Source organism: Equus przewalskii, chromosome 24 (genome assembly GCF_037783145.1).
Source record: "Equus przewalskii isolate Varuska chromosome 24, EquPr2, whole genome shotgun sequence".
Classification (NCBI taxonomy): domain Eukaryota; kingdom Metazoa; phylum Chordata; class Mammalia; order Perissodactyla; family Equidae; genus Equus; species Equus przewalskii.
The window spans coordinates 20738938-20759177 of record NC_091854.1 but is presented as its reverse complement, the minus strand read 5'-3'; the positions used below and the strand labels follow the sequence as shown (position 1 = coordinate 20759177).

Genomic DNA, 20240 nt, shown 5'->3' with positions numbered 1-20240 from the left:
CTATGGACGAGATACATAAGATCCTGGCCATGTCCTCAAGGAGCTTCCGGCCTGGGAGAAGACAGACATGCTTTTAAAATTGCTTCAAAACAGGTCTGGGACAGAGGAAATTGCATCTTACTTTTGGTAGGCTTGGTAAAAAAGGGAAGATTATCGGAGGAAGACCTCATTAAGGAAGACTTCAAACTTTAACCATACTCACAATATATTACATCTAAAATGCAGTTTCAAAGGGAGAAAATATAGTATAATGCCATTTTTTTCAAATTTACATTTTCATTTTTAATCATTTAGGCATAAAAACACTGGAAGCATATTAAAAATGTTTACCTCTAAGTAGTGGAAATATGGGTGAGTTTTTTGTCAGTCATTTTAATTTTTCCACAATTAATATATTTACTAAAAACACACTTTAGACCAAATATGAAAAAGAAACAATATGTTTACTCTAAAAGAAAGTTGATACATAAAACCTCAATAAAACACTCTAAGAAAGAAGCCAAGATAAAGCTGCTCTATCCTAGATACACATACGAAACATTCACATTATGAAAGGTTTACTCATATATTGTTTCCTTAAGATAAACTCCAGAGACAGAATTACATCAAGGCCTCAGTGACAATTATGTATGAAGTTTAAAGAAAAAGAATAAGACTATTTTATTCTACCACTATTTTAGAGCTTAAAAGTAATAATAACTACATTTCAAAAATGTTCCTAAATTAAATCATTTACCTCATAACTTCTATAATCCACTTCTACATCATCTCCATACACATTTAGTTCCATATTCTTGTGACTGAACACTGTAGCTGGTTTGGGATTTCTAGCATTGCATGCCATATCATCTGCAAGCATCAGAACAATGTGACTAGAAACAAAAAAAAATCCAGTAAATATACTATTTAAATAAAACCAAAAAGTTAAAAACAGATACACTTTATTTATATCATGTGGCAATTATGTTCACTCTTTTCTTCATTAAAAATAACTCAAGATTATTATTGAATACATTTTTAAAAGAGCTTTAATTATTTTTTTCATATCCTTGTGTGGTATTAGTTTTAAAGCAGAGAAATTAGAGTGATCTGGCATGAACCTATCTGCAGAACTTCAAGTTACTACCTTAAATTTTTTTTCCAACGGAGTATACTTTATGCCACATAGCAAAGGGAAGTTGAAGGAGCTACACTGTCCTCTCAAAACATTTCTTAAAAATGTAATATTTGACATTCTCAAGACTTACAGATTCCACGTTAAACTATGATATTCCAAAGAATTTAACTTTCAAAACCCAAATGCTGAAGTATGAAAACACGCAATCCATCAGCAAGGAACACACCTCCAATCCAAGCACTGTCCACCAGCTCCACCCCACCTCCCTACTACCAGCGCCGTCCCCTCTTGACTAGATGCTGGAATAACTCCCTCCCTGGGTCCCTGCTTCCACGCTCACCCTCTCACAGCTCATTCTCCTTACAGCCACCAGAGTGATCTTCCTTAATTAGGTCAAATCATTAAACTTTCTCCCTTAAAACCCTCCAAGGACTCTCCACTATAATCAGAGAAAATCAGAACTCCTTACCTGGTCTAAAAGGTTCAATTAACGTGGTCTCTTTCTAGCTCTCTAACTTCAGCCCTATCACCCACGTTCACCATGCTCCTCCCACAGGGGCCTTCTTTCTGTTCCAGGATATGCCAAGCCTTTCCCACCTCAGGGGCTACTGACCAAATTTAGACTTCTCTCCTCCCAAATCTTCATATTATTCCAATCTCAGCTAAGGTAATCTATTCTCATTATGTGTTTCATTTTCTATAGGTCAGTTATGAATCTGAAATCCCTAGCATCTCCCACCACCACCCCCATTAGAATACAAGCTCTCTGAGGGCAGGAGCTTTATTTTCCTTTTCACCACTGGACTACTCAGGCTTAGTAATAGAGTCTGGCATATAGTAGGTATTCAATAAATGTTCGTTGAGTGAATGAAACATTTTCATTTTTGCATATATTTTCTTCAAGAAAAAGTTACAAAATCTCTCTGAAATACTTCTCTTGATCTTACCATTAAAACTAGTGAACATGAATCAGGCAATTCTTTATTCTACCCTATACTTGAGCTTCCCAAACATAAGGAAAAAATTACTGTGGCATACATAATGAGTTTGGCAGGAGGATAGCAAGAAGAAAATGTTCTGCTGCATATGTTCCAAATGCATTAAAGTTCAAAACTGAAACATTGTGATTTTTCTTGAAAATTGGCTAGATTTCTATTTTGAAAGGGTTCCAACACTACCACATTCAAAGATCAGATCTTCAGCTGCTACTGATTCATACTCACAGAATGGTGAAAGTTATTTCTCTTAAAATGGAAAATATATCTTCTCTTTTTAATAACTTAAGATGATTAACTTACATTAAGTTATTATCAGTCTTATCTTTTTTTATTATAAGCCACTATTAAACAAGCCTAAACTGACCTCCAAATTTCAATACAAAAATAACAGTATTCCTTTAGGCCATGTTTTTGGTTTAAGGTTAATTTCACTCTATGAAATTAAATGATTATTTAATATCTATATAATGTCAATATCAGAAAGAAGTAGCAATTTCAGCTTAAATTATAAATTCAATCAACATTTTTCCTACAGATAATTTTTAGCCTCAATATAAGTAATATAACCCTTGGTTAACATAATCAATAGATCATAAAAACATCATTTTACTTGCGTATAATAAAAGAAAAGTAGGTCAGGAAACAGACTGGTTTTCAAAGATTTAGAAGTCCAACTACATATTGTAATTCATTGTTTCTGAAACTTAAGAAATGTTCAGAACTCTTTTATAGAGAAAAAAAAATTCTCACTTGGTCTAAATGTTAAATTATTTGTAGAATGACACAAATATATACATGAAAAGTAAACTCCTTAGGCTTCTAATAGTTGTACAACCATAAAGACAAAATTACAAATTTAATTTGTAACAAAACTACGAAACCAATAATACTCTAAAAACAATAATTCCATTTAAAGGATGATGCTATTTTGCTAAAAGTAAATGACTTCTGTTGTACTTAATAGGAGAAAGAGAGAACTTCAGGCCTGGTTCTACACTTCGTTTTGTCCCTATATTTTGACATCCACACTACAATATAACTCGGTGATATACAAAACATCTGTTCACAATAGTATGTTGTCCAAAATGCAGTTCATAACTTCCAGGCTCTGTTTACTGTTCAGATAATCAGGTCTTATATTTAACGAAACCTTTGTCAGTAAACATTCTCTGAACAGCAGTTACTGTGAGACCTAACTTGTCAACTCCTTAGAGTGTCTTTGTCACTTGAACATCAGGTTAGCACCACAGCAGTTATTTAAGTCTTCACTGAGTGCATATCAACCAATCACTGCTGGAATCAGGACCAAAAAATCTACACTGAAGACACACTACTACATTCCTATAAATAACGATAGCAAGTTGCTCTGTATCTTATTAAAATTAAGACAAAATCCCTCAAATATATCCAATCAATACAAGAATATGATACTCTTACAGTCTGGCAATCCCAAACTACCGTTGTGTGATGACTCAACTCTCACACTTTGCTCAAGCCCCTGCAAAACCTGTATTATACAATGAAGCATATGGGAATGTGGCCTTCTCTCATCACAAAACCAAAAGAAAAAGTGAGCACTGAAATTGTAGAGAAAGTTCAGTTACACAGTGGTTATTTATATAAGTAGTTTCCACATTTTTTAAATCATGCATTCCTATTAGTTAAAACAAAATGTGACAACACACACATATATACTGACTAATTTGTAAGTCACATGTATTTGCTGCTTTAAATATATATAATAAATACTAGCGAAGCACAAATTCTTTCCTTTTTTAAATAAAAAAGCAAACACAAACTAACATTTTCTTCCCTTACTACTCGTTGGTATCTGATCTAAATACCATGATCATGCCTATGGAGACTTTAAAGACCATCAGGATGAAAATGAAATTTTAAAACTTCTCAAAAAAGAAGGGATGGAACCTAATTTGAGAAACATATGTGGGGGCAAAACGGTCTAAAAAAATCACTTGCCCAGCATTATGTTTGCCAAACACTGAAGGAACAGGTCAGCCCTGCATCAGGGCTGCTAGGCCATTCTTTACCCGCCTCCCTGAAATCCCTCCTTGGCCCAATAAGGGTAACCAACCGACGGGTTAAAAAAAAAACACATTTTAAATAGATGAATAACCTTTCACCATCATAGACGATTAGAGTGTAAAATTTCAAAAAGCATAAATTTTCATTCATAATGGACTGGTATTACCTTAATAAAATTTTTCACTGAGCAAAATTTAAATAAATTACTGTTTGGGTCAAATGTTTTTAAATCCCTCACTTAAAACTGCTATACGTTCTACAGCCACGCTACTAATCAGATAACACTACATTAGAGCATGTTTAGCGGCCAGAGCTAGGATCACCAGGCTCATCTTCAATACTATCACCATTCCAATCTAGAACAGTCACTGAAATTAAAGCAGCAGCTTTGAGGATCACAGGGATCTTTGATGCCTCTTTTTCTGCTTATGAATGCTGCTCTTTTTTTCAGACATAAATTATTCCAGATACTCTGGAGATAATTGTTTCTGTAGCAATGGAATGACTGTGGGACCAAGCAAATTCAACAAATTTTGTTATATAATCATTAGCTTGATGCCAGGCTTTTCTTCCTCTGTCTTCCATGTCTTGAGTAATCTACAAGTTAATAAATCTTGCCGTCAATGCACTAGGCAACTACTGGTAACAAATCTGCTAGCCACAGGTGCTGGACCATCAAGATTTTCTGAGTTACTTTTAATTTGCCAAGTGTCAAACAATTGGCAGTACTAGACTGTACGAGGCCAGGTATTCTGTACTTACAGTATTAGAGACAAAACTCAACCAACTGCACTGCAGAGACGGCAAGTCACCAGCAGCGAGCATGATACATGAGGGGAGAACTAGCTAGCTATAGGCTCACATATTTAAAGTCACATGTGGTTTACGATAGTAAGATAATAACTAACATTTATTAAGCAACCGGTATATTTCGAGCACTGTATTATCAAAATAAGGACAATACAAGCATTACCTCATACACTATTTCCAAGATGTATTATTAAACCTCTTTTACAAGTTATAAGACTGAGGCACACCGAAGTTAAGTAACATGTCCCAGGTCACAGAGTTCCTAAGCAGTGGAGTTTGGACTCAAATCCAGTTTGTTTGACATGAACATTTGCTTTGAACAATTCTGCATTACCCTGAAACTATGTGAACTGGCATTTGAAAGGATTTAATGATGTGTTTTGTCTCATATTGATAATTTAATCAACTCAGAGGATTAAGTTAAATGCATGAACTCATTATTGCTGTTCAATATTTATGGCACATAACTGACATAAAATAGGCCCTTGAAATTCTAAATGGAACCATCCAGAGACCTTAGCAGACTCTCAAATTGAAGAATAGCATTAGAGCATATAATTTCTCCTTTAAAAATAGTAAGGTATAACTGAAAAATTTAAGTGCCCACTTAAATGCGAACATCAGAGAACAGAACTTCAAAGAGATACAGAGGCTAATGTTCTAGACCATTTCCAGTCAATCCCCCAAGGCCCCTGACTCGTCTACGGAAAGGCATTGGAATTGCACTCTGCTGCTGGCCCTTCCCTCACCAGGTCTTTTCAGCACCAAGCCTGCCATTTTCAGTCTGAAGCACGTGCACACACACCTGTAGCCTACACCTAAGGCTTCACTGCTTTACCTCCGCTTCCCAACATTCCCCAACATTAACCACTCTTCCTACAATGGGGGAGGGGACAAGCAGCAGAGACGCCCCACCCAGTTCTAACATGGAAGTGATGATGACTATTATCTAAAATGTAGCCACAGTATGCTAGAGGTAATGGGGTGAGGTACAGGATGGTGGAAAGAAGTATTTGTTGAGTTTACCGTGTGGCAGGCGCTGTGCTGCAGTCTTTTCAGATACTTAATTTTCAGGAAATCACAAAATCCTGTGAAGACTATTGTCTCCATTCCAAAGATAAGAAATTCAGTGAGATCAGATCATTTGCCCAAAGTCGCATGGTTGGTAAGCAGAAGAGTTGAGATTTCAAAGCCCACACACCTTCCATCCACTACTGCATTCTTTGGCACGATGGAATACACTGCCTTTCACTCTACTTCCAAGTAATAAGCAGAGCCAAAGAAAACCTTTAATAATTTCTATATTCACATCAACAAATATTAAAGGAACATCACTTTTCCTCATAAGAACCTCCTCTGAGTAATTCCATTTTCCATGGTTCAATGAAATTTGTGCTTTAAACTTCATTACAAATATTTTTTAGATTTTCATAAACAAATTTAATTTTAGAGCTATAGATTTTAAGTCTGTTTTCACCTTTAAAACAAACTGGAAAATCTTCTCAAAATCTTTTTTTAATTACAATAAAATCTGACTAAGAATGCTTGGGGAATGCGATGTTCTGATTTCAACTCTTTTTCAAAACCCAAAACTGGCCTGGTGCCCCTGCCAACACCTGCAATGCCTGCACCCTGCAGCAACCACCATGGACCCCTGCCCTCCAGCCACAGCTACTGCTGCCTAAGTCACTGCCACCTTGGTACCCACTGTATCATTAAGCCATAATCTCAAATGAGTAAACATATTCCTTTCTGTCATCACACGTTTATGGAGTTTCTGAAGGACAGTGACGATTACTGTCAAGAACAGCATGACCTTTATGAGGACAAGAGAACTGTAGAAATTATTACTCCACCAAGAAGCCACATAAGAGCAGTTAATCTGGACACAGAGTGTTGAACTGCAATCCAGAGCTTTTCCAGTTCTGACCTAGAAGGTGTAGGCCTCAGTGCACTTCCTCTCTATTGCTCAACATTACCAGACTGAAGATTTGCTGCTTCTTGTTAGGAGGTTCATTTCATTTCCTATTACTCCCAACTTCATACTCAAAGCACTGAGAATTTCAAGTGGAGTATGTTGAAATTTCTTTGCATTGTTTCTGTATTCAGTTTTTTAAAATTTTTTTATAACCCTAAGGAGTATTTTTTAATTATGTTAACATAGCTTGAATGCACTGCTCAACTCCCACGGAAGTCACATCCAAGAACATATTTCTTATCACACACAATCCAACCAATGAGACCTTAAACTAAGTTACTGACACACTTAAGAAGTAAGGAGTTACCACAATAGTAAGAGTATGTGAAGCAATGCGTGACATTGCTCTTACGGAAAAAGAACGCATCCATGTTCTTGACAGGCCTTTTGACGAAGGTGCACCACCATCCAACCAGATTGTTGATGACTACTTAAGTCTTGTAAAAATCAAGTTTGGGGAAGAATCCGATTGTTGTACTGCTCACTGTGTTGCAGGCCGTGGGACAGCTCCAGTTGCCTTCGCATTAATAGAAGGTGGAACGAAACATGAAGACAAAGTACAGATCATAAGACAAAAGGAGCATGGAGCTTCTAACATCAAGCAACTTTTGTATTTAGAGAAGTACCCCTCTAAAATGTGTCTGCACTGCAAAGACTTCAATGGCCAATACAGCTGGGGTGCCTGATGCTACTGTCTTGGAAGTGGAACTTCAGCTAGGACCTAATTTGTTGTACATATTAGCCAGGAAGTTGGCTTGGTGAATAAGCCTAATAAAGCTTTACAGGAGTATTGACAAGCAGTTTTACCAGGTTACACGCTTGACAGAACCTCTATGTTTTGGTTACAATCACCCTGTTTGGACACTTAGCAAAAGATTTTTGCTGTTCAGCACTTAAAATCTTTTTAACATTTGTACCAGTTGACCTTTCCTAAAATCCTGCAGTACTGAGTTATGTCTTCTTTAAATCTATTCGCGTGCCAGAATCTTAACAACACCTGAGAAATTTAGATAGATTAGGTAACGAAATATCCAGTATAACATTTGTATATGTTAGTATCATATAGAATCAAACTCCTAACTATGAACACTCTAGATCTTTCATGGTTTATTCCTTCAGTCACTTCAAACATTGAAAGTAGGGCCAATATGGCTCTTGGCTTGCTCACTTTATGTTTACATTTCCCACATTCATACCAGTATACATGAGGTTTGTGGGACCAGTGATTTTTGTTAGTTTTTTTACCCAATCTTACAGTGATTATTTAATGTCTTTCTATAAATTCCATTTTGTGCTGTTGTGGAAAACCACCCTTTTGAAAATCTACATTGTACAGAAGCACATCTTTAATCTTTAATGACTCCAAGCAAAAAAGCTTTACAGTTAATTTAATGTTTACACTTATGGATTGTGTGAAATAACTTAATAGGGAGGGCCTGAAAAGGAATGAGAAGAGGTTATTTAAATAGTTCTAGTAAGACATTGCCTTTATCTTGTGCAGAATACATAGAATATGCTCTTTAATATAGATTTTTTAAAAGGTAGAGATGCTTTGTTATTGTAGCTAAAATAATTGTTAATCATAAAACTTTTGGAATTTTTGTTATTTTTCCATACCTATTGGAAGTTGTTTACCAGCTATTATTTTTGTTTGAAGTGTGCTTTTTTTCCTTCTCTTCTCAACCTCCCTTGCAAAAACAAAGGTGGTTTCTGCTAGCAAACTGAGCAGACGTAATTTTTATACGCCTTTTAAGCTGTGTAACAGTATGTGGATACTTGATAATTTTATTATGTAATTGATCAAATGGTGATGTGTATTAATGTTAGTTTAACCATATATTTATACTGTCTTATAATGTGTGGTTATAGCTCTGTGGGAGAAATAATTTGTCAGTGTTAACCAACTTGTAAAAACCTAGTGCGAGAGATAAACATCTAAACAAATAAATGCAAAAACAAGACAATATCTAAACTGCTTTCTTGAATCAGTATAATCTACTATACAACAATCTTTATCAGTACATCAAAGCTAACATTTGATAATCTATTTTTATTAAATATAACAATATAGATAGAATTAGATGAAGTGCAAGAAATTAAGTTAATTTGCCTAGAATAAACCTAAAATATATTTGTAGAACAAGCTCCCTAATAAGATCTTATTTGATTGTCCTTTGCTTGGAGTAAGATGGAGGAAAACTGACAGTTTAGGCAAATTAAGTTCTGATTAATATGGATTTTACTTTCTAAAATATCTGAATTTCATGATATGAAGACTTGGAGATGGATATAATCTTAAATATAAGTTAATGGGTGGGCATAAGGATTTAATGTCAGCATACCTTTTGCTGAACTGAGTACCTCCTACTCATGCTCAGATCAAATTCTTGGAAATCATTAATATTAAACTCTGCGAAATTCCTTTTTTCCAAAGAAATCAAATTATGTTCACAAATGTTAATTTCACTTATCCTTTTAACACCCCTGAAAGACTCAGATATAACATGACGGAGAATTACAACACTGTTTCTATCATTCTCCATTAGAAGTTCTCAGAACTTTCTTAGAAATAATATCATCACCACTCTCCATGGTGAAATGTTGAGTCCGAATTATTTTGAGGTCACTCCCATTGCCACTACCCAAGCACTTACACTTTTTCTTGGAAGTTATAGTTTACTCGCCTGTCCTTTTCTATTCCCTGTGTCCCACTTCAGTTGACTTTACACAAATTGGCAAGTGCATTCTAAACACCATAGGCTCTCAATACAGATTTGTTGGTTGAAAAAGGGAAGAAGGAAAGAAGAAAGGAGGAAGAAAGGAAGAGAAGTAAATTAAATGTGTGTATTCTGCCCCCACCTCCCATCAGTTGTCTGTCTTCCTTTCTATTTCTCAAACCAACCTAGCACCTATCCTAAGTGATAGGACCTCAAATGCATCTGGCTCCTTTTACTGGTTCCCCAACACTTTTCAACCTAGTTAGAAAGAATCAGCATCATAAATGGAATAGTCAATGCAGAGACCTAAGAGCCCTCAAAATTAATTTTATGTTTTCTCTTCCTATTTTTACTTTTCCTTTCTTTTGACACTTTCCCCCAACCTATAAATTCCTTGTCTCAAAATCAAAAAATCTGTCTTGGTTCTAAGTTCCCTTAGTCTTTCTCATCAACATCATCCAATCATTTTTCCTATTTCTTTGCTTCCCTTAACTGTTCAAACAACTGTAATCATAATTCTACTCACCTGATCCAAAAGAAACTGTGTGCACTTCTTATACGACCTTTCTATATTTAACACTGTTGGCTACTCCCTTGTCAGACTCCTCTTGCTTTCCACGATGCCTCACTTTTCCAGTATTCCGAATACTCCTTCTCTGCCATGCTCACCAGCTGTCTCTTTTTTTTTTCCTTCTGGTGAGGAAGATTGACCCTGAACTAACATCTGTTGCCAACCTTCTTGTTTTTGCTTGAGGAAGATTGTTGCTGAGGTAACATCTGTGCCAATCTTCCTCTATTTTGTATGTGAGACACCACCACAGCATAACCTAATGAGTAGTGTGCAGGTCCACACCTGGGATCCAAACTCATGAAACCTGGGCCACCGAAGCAGAGCCTGCAAACTTAACCACTATGCCATGGGCAAGCCCCCTACCAGGTGTCTTCTTGATAGGAACTATTAAACATTCAGACTCACAAAATAACCTAACCTGGCATCAAATTCAGCTAGAAGGATACAGAACAGGAAACAATGTTTGCCAGTAAAACAGTGCGGTAGGCTCAATGTTGGCCCCCAAAGATGTCCATGTCTCAATCCCCAGAAAGCGTGAATATCTTACTTTTAAAGGTAAAAGGGAGTTTGCAGATGTGATTAAGTTAAGGATCTTGAGATGGAGAGATTATCCTGGATTATCCAGGTAGGCCCAATGTAAGCACAAGGGTCCTTGTAAGGGGGGGGCAAGAGGCTCAGAAAAGGTAATGTGACAGCAGAAACAGAGAGGAATAATGACATGTGACAATTGAAGAAGAGTCATTGAAGATGTTATGCTGCTGGCTTTCAAAATGGAGCATAGGGCCACGAGCCAAGGAAAGCAGGCAGCCTCTAGAAGCTGGAAAAGGCAAGGAAACTGATTTTCTCCTAGAGCTTCAGAAGGAACACAGACTTGATGACCCATTTTAGACTTCTGATCTCCAGAACTAACGGGCATTATTTTAAGCCACTAAATTTGTGGCAATTTGTTACAGCAGCAATAGGAAACAAATATAGGCAGTATCAGGCATTCCCTTCCATGGGAGTACCCTCATAACAATCTACACAGCAGTACACACAAATGTCCAGGACTTTCTCCTTCAAGTCTAAGAGGCGGTAGCTGATACTGTGCCTAAGTGTACGTATGTGCGTATGTAATCCTCCCAAGCTATTCTCTTCGGTCCTTCAGGCGACAACTCGGGTATGAGGGAATGAGACTTATATGGGTGGGCAGAATATCCACTTTGGCTTAGAAGCCTCATGTCCCTCTGGAGTCAATATTTTATGCAATAACTCCAGAGACATAGTTTTCAGCGTCTCTAAAAAGAACCAGCCCAATTACAAGGATCAACACACTCAGGGAAGCCCAAAGGTATGGCTTTCTCTTCAAGTATTTATGATTTATTTATCCTGGTCCATTTGTAGTTATCTAATCAATAAGGGAATATTTTTACCATAAGCAACATTACCTACGTTTATCAGATATCCAAGGGAACAAAGTTACAAAGCAAACAAAAGTCAAATTATTTTGAGGAGGAAAGGGCTTTGTTAACACTGTATCAACACCTTAATATTTATTCTAGTTAGGCTCTCTTAATTATAAGGAATCACTAAAGTGAGTTCAAACAGGGAGGATGAATATTAGAACGGCACACAATTCTATGGAAATTCAAGAGTAAGGCCTTACAGAGACTAGAACTCAAAAGTAGTTTTAGATATATCAACAAAAAAATTTGTAGAACATTATGGATTCCAGTGCTTTGCCACTACTGTGACTCAGCTATTCTGCCAGCGTCTGCTTCCTTCTCCTTCTCTTACTAACAGGCACATTACTCCATCTAGTCAGTACAAAGGCAACTCATGACTGAAAATGGCTAAACTTACAAACCTCCACCTTTTCATGACTAACCTTATGGTAATTAAGACTGTCACAGTAATAATAAAACTAGTATTTAGCATCATTAAATTAATGCCAAGTCAGTTGATGCTAGGCCAATGCAACCAAAGTAATCAGAAAACTGATAGGCTGATCCAAGAGATTGTAGAGTGATGCAAGGAAAAAGGGAGCTGGGAATTACTCCCAATCAGACTGATGAACCAACAAGATTCACCCCACGTAAGTATTGTTTCTCCATCTTACAGACAGGGCACCAAGGCTGAGAGAGATTAAATAATTTGTCCAAGATCAAAAAACTAGCGGTGACTTTCTCAGGCCATTTCCAGGTTTAGTGAAGGCCTAATGATACAGTAGGAAGTAAAACATGTAACTACAAACCTTAGGCACAGCAAGGAACTGCCTTATGATGGTAGGTAGAACTCTGAGTAACAAGGTGGCCCTTCACCTAGTAATTGTTCTAGATTCCTCCCACCTGGCTGGTTTCTCACTCTCTGCAGGCTGCACCACTGCCAAATCTGAGAGCACCATGGTGAGAAACTAGGGAAACAGAGGGGAGCAGTAGCCACTTCCTCATATCCTTATCTCATATCCTTTGCATCGTTTCTTTGTTGGTTTGGAAGCAATCTGAAGCAAAAGCAATAAAAGCCGAGTCATCATTCCTGCCCATTTCTGAAGTTAAAGTAGACTTTGTGGTCTGGCCCAACCCAATAACAGAAACCAGATTTAAACTAACACAGGCTGACTCTAGAGCTTGTACTTGTTTTCATTTTTGTTTTTTTTTTAGTCACCATGCTGTCTATTACATCCCCAGGACTTATTAATCTTATGACTGGAAATTTGTACCTTTTGACCACCTACACTCATTTTGCCCACCCCCCTAACCCCCGCCTCTGGCAACCACCAATCTGTTCTCCATATCTATGAGTTCATTTTCTTAGATTCCATATATAAGTGAGGTCATACAGTATTTGTCTTTCTCTGTCTAATTTCATTTAGTGTAATGCCCTCAAGGTCCATCCACGTTGTCACAAATGGCAGGATTTCCTTCTTTTTATGGCTGAAGAATATTCCATTGTATATATATATATATATATATATATATATATACATACACCACAATTTCTTTATCCATTCATCCATCCATCCATGGACACTTAGGTTGTCCCCATGTCTTGGTTATTGTAAATAATAACTGCAATGAACATGGGGGTGCAGATATCTTTCCAAGTTAGTGTTTCTGTTTCCTTAGGATAAATACCCAGAAATGGAATTGCTGGATCATATGGTAGTTGTTTTAATTTTTTGAGGAATCTCTACATTGTTTTCCATAGTGGCTGCACTAATTGTCATTTCCATCAACAGTGCACAAGAGTTCCCCATTCTCCACATCTTTGCCAAACCTGTTATTTCTTGTCTTTTTGATAATAGCCATTCTAACAGGTGGGAGGTGATATCTCATTGTGGTTTTGATTGGCATTTCCCTGATAATTAATGACGTTGAGAATCTTTTCATGTACCTGTTGGCCATCTGTATACCTTCTTTGGAAAATGTCTATTCAGATAATTTGCCCATTTCTTAACTGGATTGTTTGCTTTTTTGCTATTGAGTCATAAAAGTTCTTTCTATGTTTTGGAATATTAACCCCTTATCAGATATATGATTCATAAATATTTTCTCCCATTCAGTAGGTTGCCTTTTCATTTTTCTGATTGTTTCCTTTGCTGTGAGAAGCTTTTGAGTTTGATGTAGTCCCACTTGCTGATTTTTGTTTTTGTTGCCTTTGCTTTCGGTGTCAAATTCAAAAAATCATCACCAAGCCCAATGTCAAGGAGCTTACTGCCTGTGTTTTCTTCTGGCAGTTTTATGGTTTCAGGTCTTACATTCAAGTCTTTAATCCATTTTGAGTTGATTTTTGTGACTGGTACAGGATAATGGTCTACTTTCATTCTTTTGCATGTGGCTGTCCAGTTTTCCCAAAAGCATTTATTGAAGAAACTGTCCTTTTCCCATTGTACGTTCTTAGCTCCTTTGTTGTAAATTAATTGACCATATGTGCATGGGTTTATTTCTGGGATCTTGATTCTGTTCCATTGTATATGTGTCTGTTTTTATGTCAATCCATAGTGTTTTGATTACTATAGTTTTGTAATATAGTTTGAAATCAGAAAGTGTGATGTCTCCAGCTTTGTTCTTCTTTTACAAGAATGCTTTGGCTATTTGGGGTCTTTTGTGGTTCCACACAAATTTTAGAATTGTTTTTTCTATTTCTCTGAAAAATGCTATTGAAATTTGGATAGAGATTACATTGAATCTGTAGGTTGCTTTGGGTAGTATGGACATTGTAACAATAATAGTTCTTCCAATCCATGAGCACAGAATATCTTTCCATTTATTTGTGTCTTCTTCAATTTCTTTCATTAATTTCCTATAGTTTTCAGTGTATAGGTCTTTTACATCCTTGGTTAAATTTATTCCTAGGTATTTTATTGTTTTTGATGCAATTGTAAATGAGATTGTTTTCTTAATTTCTCTGATAGTTCATTATTAGTGTATTGAAAGACAACAGATTTTTGTATATTGATTTCATATCCTGCAACTTTACTGAATTCATTTGTTAGTTCTAACAGTTTTTTGATATAGTTTTTAGGGTTTTCTATATATAAGATCATGTCATCTGCAAATAGAGACAGTTTTACTAACAGCTTGTACTCAAACACTATGCCAACTGCCCCCCATCTAAATTGTGATTTCCTTACATTTACACAGTTCTTGGAAGCACCTGAATTTTAAATTGGTTTACAATTGAATTTAAAGCAATCACTCAACCAGGCTATTTAGCAAGGCCATCCCAAATACTCAGGAAACCAAGTTACTGCACATTCTGACACAAATACTAGATATAAGAGGCCAATAGGTTCAATTATTGGAGGTGTCAGAGTGAAAATAAAATTTTCTCAGTTATCTTCAAATTGAAATAGATGGACAGCTCTAGAGAAAGCTTCTTATAGGAGGAAGCTCTGAAGATAGGCTATGGTAATTTTGGTAAGGTTATTAGATTATCAGTTACAATAGTAAATCAAGTATATTAAGATGTCATGCAAACACCAACTCGATAAGGCATATCAACATTAGCTTTATTTTTAATTATTTGCTTTCACTTACCCTTTTTCTTTACTATTTCACTTATTTATACTGATGAATTGGGCAACATAGCATAATACAACCACTATACCAGGATTCTAAAATTAGCTCTGTCACCACACTGTTGTTGACGTTAAACATCACTTTACCTCTCAGGAACAAATCTTTCTCATGTGTAAAATAAAGAACTTCTCTGGACTACTAATTTTGAGATCTTTAAAGACAATTTTTATCCCCAAATTTTCAAATATGAGAAGTTATGAAGATTAAAAAAATTTTTTTATGGTACAGAGATCTGAAAGGAAGAAAACTGTCATTGCAGATTTTATGGCTACCAAGAAGAGACAATTTATAGTCAAATTATTAAAATTAATAAGAGTTCAGCAAGTTGCTAGAACAATATACAAAAAAACAACTGCATGTACAACAAAAGTAGAAAATGCATTTTTTAAAAGGTATGATTTACAATATCAAAAATATATACACAAGACAACTAAAAATTCTACCAAAAATGTTTATGGAGAAAAATTAAAAATTTTAAAACTTAGTTGAAAGCTGTTAAACACATAAGTAAATGGAGATATACCTTATTCATAAATTGAAAGATTTAATACCACGAAGAAGCCCATTCTCTCTAAATTAATCTGAAAGTCACTGCAATGCAAATCAAAGTCCCAACAGAGTTTTAAGAAGTTGACAAGCTGATTCTAAACTTAATATGAAAGAACATGACCCAAGAATAGTCAAGATGATTCTAAAGAACAAAGTCAAGGAAATCAAGTTAATGGATACGAGGATAATGTCAGTAATAGAAAACATTGCGTTAGTGAGGAAGGAATAAGCATCCCTTGCTTCTTCAACATCCCAGCGCTTTCCTATCTATTTACAAATCAATAAAGATATTTCCCCTTTGCTGCATAAAACCCTTCAAGTCTTAGTCTTGCAAACAGTTCCTACTTATTACCTAAACACAACAGCAGGATGGCAGTGGGTGGGAAAATGCTCCCTTTACCTTTGTTACTATTCTCCTTCTTAGAGCACATTTCAGCTTCTTAACTATTCTAAATGTTTCCCTATTCCAGATATTATACACTTCACCAGGAACATCATGTGGAGTGGCAGACAGATCAGCTGCCAATGCGAGAATAAAATGACAGATTGTTCAGAATACATAAGTATCCATATTCAAACACTGTTATTTATATTTTTACAGAGTATATGAGAAAAAACTGTTGAGAAGTGACAGGAGACAAGGAACAGAACATTCAAAGGCATCAGTTAATATCATCTTGACAATAACTATCAGAATATATTGCAAAGATATTTACAAAGTACATTTATTACAGTTCGTCACTTTGTTCATTAAAAATGAGGAAAATCATAAAACAAAAATAGTAATAGAATAAAAGTTTAAATATATATTGAATTACTTAGAAAATTTTATAAATTAATTGTAGTGGTTTAAAAAAATCACTCAGTGACCTGCCTGTGCAGAGTACTCTACAAAGTTCTACACAGTGACACAAAGGACAGCACAATCTACGGGGAGGAAAGGAGAGCACAGAGGACATTCTAAGTCTTCGGGTGGGATAAATGGTAAAAAAAAAATGAAATGGAAGCAACTAAATATTATGACTATTATGTAGTAGATGTCATAACAAATCAACAAATGGACAGAGTAAGCTGGAATTAACAAGGCAGTAGTTAATGACTGAAGGCTGGTTGAAAATTTTGAATTTTTTAGAGAGGCAACAGAGAGTCAGTGCAGGTTCTTGATCGTGGGAGTGAAAAGACGAAAGCAGTGTCTGAGAAAAACAATTCTAACAGCTGTGTGTAGGAAGAGTTGGAGGGAGAAAGAGACTAGAAACCAGGAATAAACAGCTATAACGCGGGTGAAGCACAGAAGCATGTATTATAGCTACAAAGCATGATGGAGTACTGAAGCATAAAGCACAGAAAGCAGGAATAACGAAGGCTTAGACAACAGCAAAAACTATGGAAAAAATAGGAAAAGGGGAAGATAGGAAAGGCATTGCTTATATTTATTAAACTAATATTAACTATTTTCATAACACCCCAGCACTACATTCTACATGTAAATATACATCTTCAAATTGAATACGGTATTAAATGATAAATGTGCATAATTATACCAACCTCTGCAGGAATGTCATAAGAATAAAATGAGATAATGTTATTAAAAGAATTGTCTAATTGTAAACGCTACATAAATATTTACTGTTGTAATTTCTTAGGGAGGAAATAGCTGTGATATAACAGAAATGTTCCAGCCATAAAGTCAAAAGAGCTGAATTCAAATTCTGGTTATATTATTTAATAGTACCTTTAATGGACCTTAAGAAGATCATTTAACCACTCTGAGTTACCATTTTAAACATGTAAAATGGGGAAAAAGACAATCTCTCATAAAGGCCTCAAGGAACAAATGAAGTAATTCACTATAAAATCCGTAACACACTATCTGAATTACGGTGGATGGGGAATGTGTGTTGCAGGGGGCAGTGAAGGAGGCGGCCAGAAATAAGGGTCTATTTTGGCTGACCTTACTGGAAAGAAAGCCACAAGCATTTTCAAAGAACAACAATAACCGAGATCTCGTCAAGATGGTGTGTGAGCAGACGTTGAACTTGCCACAAACACAACCAGGTTACAACAATTTTGGGAAGAATCACCCTGGATTGAAAACGGAAAACTGGATAAAAAGAACCTCCACGACAGGGGACAGTCCTGACGAAGGCAGAAGAGGCAGTAACTCTGGCCGGAGAGGAAAAAAGCCACCTTTGGGAGCAGCGGAGCTTCTCGGCTGGCCAGGCGGGAGCCACCCTAAGGTACAAGCCCTCCCTGGAGGAGTGAGGTCCGGAGCGGGGACAATATTGCTATAACCATCCTTCAGACTCAGCCCAACTGAGATGGGAGTCTTACTGTCTGGCTTTGCGGGCTATTAACTGCAGCGAGGACACCCCCAGAAAAGCTATCGGCCGAAAGCCGAAAAGACCTGGGTCTTAAAGGGCCCACGCACAAACTCACCCACTGCAGCAACTTAAAATCACCAGAGAGAAGGCTGACTGTCCTTTGGTGAAACGAGACTCACCTGGTGGGCTCTGGGGGCATCTTGGAGAGAGGAGGGTCCTGTCCGGAGACTGTGACATTGGTGGGGGCTGTTGTTCTGAGCTGCTCCAGGCTTGCTGATACGGACACCGGTGGGGGCCATGGAGGTGCATCCCTTGGGCTGTTAGCCCAGGGGTCTGCCACACCCGCTAGAGCACAGATTTAATCCAGTTCAGCCAAGGCAGGCAACCCGCCCTAGGGACTGGCCCCACCTAACAGTAAGCCTTCAGGCTACTTTTCAGCCTGCATTGACTGAGTGCCTTGAACTTCTACAGGCAGGCAAGGGTGTCTGCCTCTGTGGGGCAGGGCCTGTGTGGGGACAAGGTGAACTGTGGGGGGCACTGGGGGAGAGAGGGGGCCTCTGCAGTGTGGCATTGGGGTACGCTCCAGGGGGTTGAGAAGTGTGCACGGACCAGGATGGTGTTGACAGCGTATGTGGTCAGGTAGGGGTGAGGCTTATCAGCGACAGAAGACTTGTGCTTCACAAATAGCCATAAAAAGGATCAGCCCCACCTTCCAAAGCCTGAAACAATTGAGTGCCCCCATGCCAAGGGCTAGCCCCACTAAGCTGCACTCCTAAAAGAACTGACAACAGCCTTGTTGGCCTCAGGCCTATCACAACTGTACGCCCCTGAGCCTAGCAACCAGCTACACTGGGTACCAACCCAAGTAAGAGGACAATTGCAATAAGAGTATGCTGATAGACTTTGTAGCCAACAGTGCTGAGGCGCCCCCAAACCTGATTTACAAACAGCTGGCCAGGGAAGGAAAGATCAGATTCCCTGGGGACCTGCAGTGGGAGCAACCCTGCCACAGCAAAAGGACACAAGTAGCCCACAAAGGGGTCACTCCTGGTTCCTATGGACTGGTGACGAGAGGCAAGCACACTGCTGGGCCTCATAAGGCATCTCATACATAAGGCCACTTCTCCAAGATCAGGAGACACAGGTGACTCACCTAATACAAAGAAAATAGCACAGAGAAAGAGGCATAATGAGGAGGCAAAGGAATACTTTCCAAGCAAGAGAACAGTACAAAACCCCAGAAAAAGAACTAAGTGAAACAGAAACTAGCAACCTACTCAACAAAGAATTCAAACAAAATATCATGAGGATGCTCACAGATATGTGGAGAAGAATGGATGAACACAGTGAGCACATCAGCAAAGAACTGGAAGATATTTAAAAAAAAAAATCAGAAATGGAGAATACAATACTCAAAATGAGAAATTCACTAGAGGGACTCAAGAGCAGAGTAGAGGAAGCAGAAGAACAGATCAGCGAGCTAGATGAAAGACTAGAGCAAATCACCCAAGCAGAACAGAAAAAAGAATTAGACAGAATGAGAACAGTGTAAGGGAACTCTGGGACAATATCAAACGTGCTAACATTCGGATTATAGGGGTCCCAGAAGGAGAAGAGAGAGCCAAAGGGGCAGAAAATTTATTTGTAGAAATAATAGAGGAAAATTTTCCTAACCTGAGGAAGGAAACAGACATCCAAGTTCAGGAAGCACAGAGAGCTCCAAACAAGAGAAGCCCAAAGAGGCCCACAGCAAGACATATTATAATCAAAATGTCTAAAATTAAAGACAAAGAAAGACCACAAGTGACATATAAAGGGAAGCCCATCAGGCTATCAGCAGACCTCTCAGTTGAGACCCTACAGGCGAGAAGAGAATAGCACAACATATTTAAAGTGCTAAAAGGAAAAACCTACAACCAGCAATACTCTATCCACCAAGGTTGTCATTCAGAATGGAAGGAGAGATAAAGAGCTTCCCAGACGAGCAAAAATTAAAGGAGTTTATCACCAAGAAACCAGTTCTGCAAGAAATGCTGAAGGGACTTATTTAAGTGGGAAAGCAATGACCACAAATAG

At 37.4% G+C, this 20240-nt stretch overlaps 1 protein-coding gene and 1 pseudogene across 2 annotated transcripts in view; one reads left to right on the top strand and one right to left on the bottom strand.

Annotated features, from left to right (window-relative positions):
* Positions 1-20240, bottom strand: part of PIGK (phosphatidylinositol glycan anchor biosynthesis class K) — a 110122-nt gene that overhangs the window by 71822 nt on the left and 18060 nt on the right. For both annotated transcript variants that reach the window (XM_070592031.1, XM_070592030.1), the window contains exon 4: positions 737-872. In XM_070592031.1, coding sequence (XP_070448132.1) covers positions 737-872 — 136 coding nt within the window. The remainder of the gene's footprint in view (positions 1-736; positions 873-20240) is intronic.
* LOC103560820 (protein tyrosine phosphatase type IVA 1 pseudogene) lies at positions 7135-7632 on the top strand (annotated as a pseudogene).